Source organism: Aptenodytes forsteri, unplaced genomic scaffold (genome assembly GCF_000699145.1).
Source record: "Aptenodytes forsteri isolate BGI_AS27 unplaced genomic scaffold, ASM69914v1 Scaffold72, whole genome shotgun sequence".
In the NCBI taxonomy this organism is placed as follows: domain Eukaryota; kingdom Metazoa; phylum Chordata; class Aves; order Sphenisciformes; family Spheniscidae; genus Aptenodytes; species Aptenodytes forsteri.
This window is the reverse complement of record NW_008796193.1, coordinates 1,849,279-1,858,338: the sequence shown is the minus strand read 5'-3', so window position 1 is coordinate 1,858,338 and position 9,060 is coordinate 1,849,279. Positions and strand designations below refer to the sequence as shown.

Genomic DNA, 9,060 nt, shown 5'->3' with positions numbered 1-9,060 from the left:
CATCCCTCATCCCTCCTCCTGGAAACAGGTGCCGGTCCCGCCAGCCCACCGCTCCCGGCCAAAGGTCCACTGCAGCCGAGACAACCTGGCACGGCCGCTGCAGCGAGCTATGCCGGCTCTTGTATCACAAGAGCCTTGTTTTCTTGGGAAAACCAACCCAAAATCAGCATGCTGGCCAGATAGAGAGATGCTCAGGGTGAGACAGGAGCAGACCTGTCCCCATGGCTCCCCAGTCCGGGGACCCTCAGGTCCCCAGCGGGACCCTCGGGTGGGAGGCGAACCACCAAACCCCAGTTTGGGTGGCTGGGGGAGGTTCAACTCTATCTGGCTCAATCCACAAACGGGACAATTGAAATAAATTAAACACTGGAACCATCACCAGCATCAAAGAATTGTTTTCCCTTTCTCTCTGCCCGAAGCAGCATGCGGTGCTTTAAGCAATCCCTCCCGCCTGTCCCCGCACGCCCAGCGAGGCATCCCCAGAAGCCCTGCCGCCCACACAGCCCTGCCGTTGTCAACTTTCCCAAGCCCCATTTTTTTTTCCAGGGAAGATGCAGAGCTCTGCCTAGCAAATTTGTGCCTACCAAACAGTTGCTTTTTTTAGTTCTTTTTTCTAGCTCCCCCCTAAGTACTCCATGAATGTCCAGACTGCAGACAGAAAATGGAGAAACCCCAGGGGCTCTGCTGCCGGCCCCGTCCACAGCGACAGAACTCTCTTCAGACCCAGAAATTCGGACTCCGTGGCCCCGGGCAGCAAGGAAAGATGAAGGGGGATTTCCAGCGCTCTGGAGCATCTTGCAGGAGTAACGTTACCAAACGCATTGTCAGCGTTAACTTCAGAAATTTCATTCCTGTTGAGCAACTGTATGTTTTCCTCTGGTGCTGCTAACCCCAAATTGCTCCGAACACCTCCCTTTCCCCTAAGCAGTCTAAAGCAAATAGACAATAGTGACAACAAACGCTAATTGCCTGACCAGCTCCTCGCATCGCCAGAGCATCAGAAACCATTCAAACACGCTTTGGAAATATCTTACCACTAAGATTTTGGGAACAGGCTGCAATAATTGTTTTCATGGTGACAAGGAGTTCCGCGCCAGACCCTGGTTCAGCAGGTTAAAAGGCGAGTTTGGAAATACCAGAGGGCGATGGATTGTGTATCCAACTGCTTTAGCCAGCTGATCCAAGGTAAACCGTCCGCCGCGGAGGGGAGTGGACCCGCGCCGGCCCCGGCTTGCAGAGCAAGGAGAAGAGCTGATGGCCCTTGGGAGGATGAGGAGTCACGGCGAGCGGTGAGGAGCTGTCGTCGAGAAGGGCAGCCGCCGCTTCTCGGAGAGGCACCACTGCTGGCACCGGCGGCGGCTCGGCGGGGACCGCCTTCCCCCGGGAATGGTACCGTCCGTGCTTTGGGTATTTCACAAACCGCTATCATGCTCTACCGGCGTGACTCCCCTCCAGAGCCTCCCAAAAACATCATCCTGAAGCTCCCGCTCCGCAGTCCGGGAACGCAGCCCGCCAGATGGGCCCTGACCATCAGCCCCAGCGTCCAGCACCATCCCCTCCTCTTCCACCCCTAAGAGGGGCACCAGGGTCAGCTAGCCCTGCCTGCTAGCCCAGGAAGACTGGAGTACTGCCTGGAGAGGATTGGGGGAAAAAAATGAGAAGAAAAGGAAACAAAAGCAGCACTGAGATGGGGCTTCAGGCCAACGGTCAAAGGAACAGTAAAAATCCACAGGAACTAATTCAGCTAGAGCTACTTCTCAGGATCTACCTCTCCAGAAGTACTCGCTAGGAAGAGCTGGCTAACATCAAATGTGGGAAAGGGATAAATACACGTATAGGATTACATGTGTTGTTAAAAAAAACATGTTTCACAGGAGAGGTTTGGAGCCCAGGAACCCACAAAAACTCATCATCTGGTGGTGTAGAGACTCAGTACCTGGAAAAAGGGTGCAACAGCATTCACAGATGTAGATTAGTTAAGAGGAGCTGAGATCACTATGTATAAAACATCTAAGCTCTCCTGCAGCCCAGCTGGCCCCTCAGGTGTGCCTGAATCATGCTAATAGGAAGGAAAAAAACCCAATTCTTTCAGAATCCCACTGTCCCCAGAAGCAAGGGAGCACCCTGCTGATGAAGCCGACTGCGCCAAATCAAAGACGGTAAATGCCTTGTGGCCTGCCCCAGGTAGCACACTGCCACACGCGCAAGCAGCAGTGATGCTTTTTTTTGGTTTTTTTGCCCCAACATTTGTAACAGGTTTAGGACAACTGCAGTCAGGGCTGCCAGCCCACGCTGGGCGACTCCAGAGCTTCCAGCCGCGATTCCTCGCTTTCTTGCCCAGTAACACGCCTGCCGTGCGCCGGGTCGGTGCCAGGTACGGCAGACCAGTCACGGTCTCTCTTCTCACTTGGCTCAGGGTTAGCGCCAGCAGCTACTTAAACTAGCTTCAGAGGAATCCAGAAAGGGTTTTCACCCCTTCAGGGTTATTCTGCAAGTAGATTTCAAAGCACACCAACAACCAGCGCGCTGCTTCGCCTTTGAGTACGGCACCGTTTGTCCCAGCGTTGGCCCCTGTAGGGCTCCAGGAGAGGGTCCGGAGTAGACCCATGTTGTGCATTACATTACGTATGCTACAGCCATGCAGACCCCACGTTACACTAAGCACAAGGACAAACACTTCTATCAAGGCATTTGTACTATGTGTAGTACCAGCACTTCAAGACGTTGCCCTCGAAATACCTGCTCTGCTTATACAAGAAATCCCAAACCCTTCAGTCCGCCCGCTCAGGGGGGCACAGCAGGATGAGCCTGTGGGAAGGAAGGACACCTGGCTGCATACAGACCTCCCCGCCAAGGCGAACGCTGCGCTGCAAGCTGCCGTGTTCAGAAGCCTCGGCCGAAAAAACCGGCCATCTGACATTGCCTATTTCCCATCCCCAACTCCCTTGGTTGCTGGAAACCAGCCTCACAGACTTGCTCTGGAAGAGCTTAGGATGAAGAGCAAGGGAATTCACAGCAAGAACTAGGCAGCACAAGAGATTTTATTTTGCTTAAAATATAGAGAAAAAAAATAAATACATCCACCCACAATACAAAGAGCAGTTTCCAAATTCATGTACTTTTCTTTCAAGGACTTCCTCTGACTGGGAGAGCAGAGGCAGCCTGACCCCTCAGAAAGAGCTCCACCTGAGAGGAGCTCTGTGATACACTGTACACGACCGGTGCACTCAGTCTGACATTTAATGTAAACCAAAGCAAACTGTCACGTTTACTCCTCCGACTCCGGTGCCTCCCAGAGAAGCCACGGATACCTCCGCATATGTACAGTGTATTTACTCCTGCATCTCCAGGACACAGGCAATTCTTACAGGATTTCTGGGCCCTGCTCCCTCTGCAGCGAGAGCATCAGCCCACGTTCTGCCGGTTGCCATAGCCTCTTGGGTGTGTATCTTTCCAGTCATCCCAGTTCCGAGCTTTTTGAAGAGCTTCCTCATCATCCTCCTCCTCTTTTTTCTCCTGCTGCTGCTTCTGCAACTCTTCATCAGTTATACCTGCTGAGGGTCAAGAACAGGAGCGAGGGGCAGTAAGACAGTGGAAGATCACCAGTCAAGTTCTCAAAACAGAAGCCCTGCCAGGAGCTGGTCTAGACAGAAAGCTGGAGTTGCCAAAGAGCAGCCTCGCAATCCAGTTATTCTCACAGCGTAATAAAGCCCGTTCCTACTCTTCCTCAGGCAGTGGGTGTTTTACACCCTGAAGGCATCCCTGTTCACCCTGCCCCTCAAGAGGCTTCCCGAACTCTCTATTCCAATCTTTGCTTTGCCTCTCCGTACCTGGTGCTCTCTGAGGCGCGCTCTGACCAGACACGACTCCTTGCCTTCTGCGCTGCTCATACCAGTCATCCACGGTCATAGTAGGCAGGCCGGGATATCCAGCACCAAACACTCTACAGGAAGAGAGAGAGAGACAGCCAAAGGCAGCGCTTTACATCGCTACGAGTGAGCAGAAACATAGACAGCCACGCGCAGAACTACTCTGTAATCCAATTTGTACTAACAATATAAGGCAAGTTATCAAGGAGGGCTTGAGAACAAACGTATTTCTACAGCCTCGGCCTTCAGCAACAGACTTGCCAGTAACCTAGCCATAACGGCATTTAAAGAGTTCATCCTGCTAGTTTAGAGAGGTGAGGACTGTTCTAGTCCAAAGACCTTGAATCACTTCTCCAGCCCAAAGGAGAACACTCTGTGCTAGCACAGCTTGCCAAGGAGGCTCCTGGGAACTGAATTAGGCACGGCTCGGCTAAATAGATATATGGAAGGCTCAGGGCAAATAATGTCAAAAGCTCGACAAGAAATCTGGTTTCTATCCCATTTTGTGCTTTAGCTGCCATATTCCTTACATGAATCTCACAGCGCCACAAAGTGTTAAGATCTTGACACCCTGGGGAAAGCCTTACAGTTAAAAAACTGTATTATTGTGACTGATGGTTCTCTGGTAGGTATCACATCTTCCCAGCCCCTCAGATCACTTATTTGAATTCACTGAAATCTTCCAGAGTTTACATTAGATTAAGAAACCACATGTGCTTTTCACTGCTGGGCTCTTTATTTCAGCAGTGAAGAGCAATCCTGTTATATCACACGGAGGTTAGAGGGGCAGACAAGCCTTGCCTCTCCGCAGCTTACCAAACAGCAAGCACATGGCCTATAAACTAACACAGTAATATTTGCTTAATACAAACTCCTCTTCTGCCATCCCAACAGGAGGAAACAGCATTAGCCAAGACACTGCAGCATGCTGGTAACAGAAGAAACCAGAGAAAGTTCAAGAAACGCATTAGATGTTCCCCCCATCCCCTGCCCAGATGCACAACACACGCCATCTTGATGCGACATGCTGCCTGAAGGTAACGACTGGTTTTCTGCATTTGAAAAAGTATCCTAGGCTTGACGTGAGAAGAGAGCACCGCACCGTACTGTGTCTAAATAATCAGAAAACAACATACTTAGCCTGAGCAGCATCCCGGGTAAGAATGAAAGGTTTCAGTGGAGCCCGGACTTGCCGAGAAGTACCGTGTGGTGGTGCTGAAGACTGAAGATGCAAACAATAGTCACAAGATAATCGTGCAGATGAGAATCCCCTTCCCCTGCTTCCCACCCCAAACAAGTTATTAAAGGTCTTGTAGAAGAGAAATGCCTCTGCTGTCAGAGCAACATCCCAAGATGGTCAATTCAGGCCTTAATCCAGTTTAAATCATGAACTCCCATCTGTGAGCTTCTACAAATCACTTCTCTTCGTGCCTTTCTTACACCCGTTCTGATCAAAGCAGAAAGCTGACAGAGCTAAACCAGATCAGCTCAGATCAAAGCATGAAATATAGCTTATTTTTCCCAGGGATCAAACGCAGTATGTTCTGAAGCAAGTAGAGCTCATTGTTCCCGGTGGCATCACCCAGGGCACTACAGAAGAGCAGAGTTCTGCAACACCAATAATGAACTGCACAAACCAGCTGTGCCAACAAAGCTGGGCTGTGGTCTATGTCAGCGCATTGTGATTTTTTTATTTCTAGACAGACTTTAGGTGAGTAACATAAAGCCCAGAAACACTATTCTACACAGGAATTACAGGTCTACGAGAAGCTTTCAGCATTCAGAATGGGCATTTCCTTCTGTAACGTCTGGACACTTTGTAGACCAGAAGCGTAGGCTTGAAAGAAATCACAAGGGTCGTCCTTTAATTTACAAATGTACTTACTTCTTTAGAGTTAAGGGTCTGGCAGAACCCAGCAAAGTGGAGAAAAGCCTCTGCACGCAGACCGGTTCGGCTCTGATATTCAACGCTCTAGCACTTCACAAGCCATCACTGTCTAGAACACGTGGTAGCACCGGACAGTGACTAATCCAAAAATCAGACCACTGCCCATTCAGAATTAAACCAAACCCCATCTGCCTGTGCTGTGACTGAGCTAAATTTCAATCGAGAATTCACAGAATAAAACTTAGGAAACTCTGCTGTTGAATTCCTCTGAGGTTCATTTACCTGCAACAGTGTCTATCATCAGGTCTAACTACCCACAGTCCACAGGACCTGCAGTGCAAGAGAGATCTCATACCTGTTTCGCTGTACCTCTGCTCCTCAGGATGACCACTTCTTGGTCAACACTCTCAATTTCCTCAAGGCTGGTGTTGATCCACTTCTGGATTTGTAGCATGTAAAATTCCCGTATCTGATCCTCATCTGCTTGCCCGCTTTCCACAAAGGTTCTCATAGAGGCCAACCTGTTCTCCAGTTCCTTCTTCTGCTTGTATCTGTCTCAAAGAAGAACAAAATGAGGTCACTTAAGTAACCTTTCTCTAACACAGCCCAGATACAGTGTTTTCTAAAATAAACAATTTCCTATTTCTTGAAACTCAATCAAATGCAGTTAGAGCGCTACCTCCCGTCCCAATGCTCTTTTAACTGCTTTTCACAGAGGTGACAGTTGCCGACCAGTGCTCATTATGGTACGCAAATCCCAGACACTCATAAAGCTCCTCACGCCTTTGACAAATTTCCTTGTGTGAGGAGGACCCACTCATTTAACAACTGAGTAAGGGTCCTGCAGAAGCAAAGCAGTGACTTACAGGAATGTACCCGTTAAGAAGTGGAGGAGCACTGGCAGCACCAGATCATATGGGTTGTCATTTACTGATGACCTCCAACGATGCGTAAGCAAGAGGCAAAACGCCAAGCAGGGGGATCCATCTCCCCACCTCATCTGACTGACAACAGAAGGTTTTTGACAAATGAAAACTACAGAAGAGTTCCAATCTGCTTAAAAAAGGCTTTGAAAATGCACGGTTATATACCTACATGCAGTAACAAAATCTTTTCCTCCCATCTTCCCCATCACTTCCATCTGTCAACTCAAATTTAGACATTAAGTAGGATCTTTACTACTCTTTTAAGAGGTTTAACATGATTTCATGTATTTAAAAAGAAAATTGTATACAAAAAGGGAGGTTGTGATGGTTTACTGTTGTATTTTAAGTATCTCCTGTCTGTTAAAAGCAGCTTTAAGAAGACAGCTTAAATTTAGAGGCACGCCTCTCAATTATTTTTTTTCTTCTCCTAAAAGTCGAGCAATCCTTGAAAATTAAGCCTGCCAGGTAAAATTAGGCAAGCCCGGCAACATTAATCTCCTGGAGAAAACAGGACTTTAACTCATCGGCTCCCTCACTGAGAAAACCAATGTAACAGCTATTTTGAGTTGCTTCTACATGACACAAAGATATCAAGAAGCCGCTTATAAGGCAGATTAAAACACTTTTCCAATTTGTCTCAGGTGTTTTTGTGTGTGTGGGTTGTTCTTGAATATAATTTTGGCTTTCTGGATTTTTTGACCTTTTCGGGAATTAGTTACTGAAGGGGGGAACTACCCATATAATACACTTCCAGGCTAAATCCTTGCGCCCCACTTCCTTCAGTTGCAGTGCCACCTGAAGAACGAACAGTAAGAATCGAGGATTAGAAACCTACGGGAGCTGAAAGGACAAGGAGCATACAGGAGCTGTTCTAAAAAACCAAACCCATCCACAAGTGCTCCACAGCCAACGCCCAAAACCACATCTTAACCGGCTGAGCTCCTGACCGCCCAGCCATCCTGCAGGGAAGCAAAGCAAACCACTCCATTCCCGTTTGTCTTTACACTGCACAGCGGGACAGGCTCTTCTTCAGTTGGCCGCTGCAATCCCAACCTGCTCCCTGGGACGCTGCAGTGCGTGCTCATTCAGAGAGCGAGCTAAAGGCAGCGAGGACGAGCCAGGTCCGGAGCCGGTGTGGTGATACAGGCCTTCTCAGGAAAATTTTGTTCATGCAGTCTATGCATTTTACTGAAAGCAAATATAATTGCAGCGTCTCACCCTGATCAAGTACTAACCTGCCTGCGACAGAACCCACAATGCTGTTTGTCTTCAAGCGGAAGGAGTTGCGGTACAGGCAAACACAAGCCCTCAGCGAGAGGGGAGTTCACGAGGAACCAAAGCCCCACCTGCAAAACTCACTCGCACTCGGGAGGTGATGCGCAGCTCTGAGACTGCTGACAAGCAGCCCGTGCTGAAAAGGCTTTGCTGCGCTGATCTCAAAGGCCCCGATGTATTCTAATATCCCAAACCCATCTCAGTTAGGTTACTCTCTAGAATATAAATCGTATTTTGGTATTCATGCAATTTATTCCCAACTAAAGCATGACAAAGAGGATCAACCACCTCTTTTTTAAAGATCTCATAAGCACACTGGTAGGTAACTTCCAACGTGGGTGGCTTTACACTGTTAGCAGTGATTAAAGAACTAATCATGACAGCTTTTGTGGAGCTGTTCTTCAAAGACCAGAAACTAAAGACACAAATGCACCTCCCCAGCCTGTGCACAATCCAACACCGTTAAGTAATATGTGGTGCATATCTTAAAATGAATGTTTCATGATCAAAGTATTCCAATATCAAGGGAAGCAGTTCTCTCCTGATAGTCCTTGTCTGTACAATCTCGCACTGCCGGAGGCTCTCCCCTTCTCTTAAACTGATTCCCAAAAGCCTCTAAAGGCCGCAAAGCGAGAGCCTACCTTTCAATTTTGGCTTGCCTACTGGACGCCATGGCCACCAGGCTGGGCTGGGCAGCAGCGGGGCCCCCCGGGGACGGGCTCCCGGCATCTTCCTCTCCCGGGGGGCCGGAGAAGGGCAGGTGGAAGCTGCCCAGCCCGTAGCTCCTGCAGAGCTTGAGGAAGCGCCAGAAGTGGGCCCGAGCGCTCTCCAGGTGCTCCAGCCGCCTGCTCAGGTCGACCTGCTTCAGCGTCAGGGCCCCCAGCAGGGCGGGCAGCAGCAGGTACTTCAGGTCGGCCGAGGCGATCTCCTCCAGCTCCTCGTTCTCGCTGCAAGGGGAGAGACGAGCCTTCCCGTTCCCGCTCCGCTCCACCCGGGCCCGGCCAGGCCCAGCCCGCTCCGCGGCGGCCCGGGGGCCCGTGTGGGGGCGGCGGAAGGCACGGAGGACCCTCCTACGGCCTCGCTAGGCCCCCCGGGCCCAGGC

At 49.8% G+C, this 9,060-nt stretch overlaps 2 protein-coding genes across 2 annotated transcripts in view; both read right to left on the bottom strand.

The window, feature by feature from the left end:
• Nucleotides 1–1,107, bottom strand: part of LOC103906155 (diacylglycerol O-acyltransferase 2) — a 4,701-nt gene extending 3,594 nt beyond the window's left edge. The window contains exon 1 of the mRNA XM_009287993.1: nt 1,035–1,107. Coding sequence (XP_009286268.1) covers nt 1,035–1,074 — 40 coding nt within the window. The 5' untranslated portion in view covers nt 1,075–1,107. The remainder of the gene's footprint in view (nt 1–1,034) is intronic.
• A 1,916-nt stretch (nt 1,108–3,023) lies between these two features.
• The window catches only part of IGBP1 (immunoglobulin (CD79A) binding protein 1), an 8,283-nt gene continuing 2,246 nt past the window's right edge, over nt 3,024–9,060 (bottom strand). The window contains exons 2-6 of the mRNA XM_019474300.1: nt 8,600–9,039; nt 6,113–6,308; nt 5,006–5,091; nt 3,831–3,943; nt 3,024–3,554 (exon numbers count right to left, since the gene is read on the bottom strand). Of these exons, the coding sequence (XP_019329845.1) occupies nt 3,406–3,554; nt 3,831–3,943; nt 5,006–5,091; nt 6,113–6,308; nt 8,600–9,039 (984 nt within the window). The 3' untranslated portion in view covers nt 3,024–3,405. The remainder of the gene's footprint in view (nt 3,555–3,830; nt 3,944–5,005; nt 5,092–6,112; nt 6,309–8,599; nt 9,040–9,060) is intronic.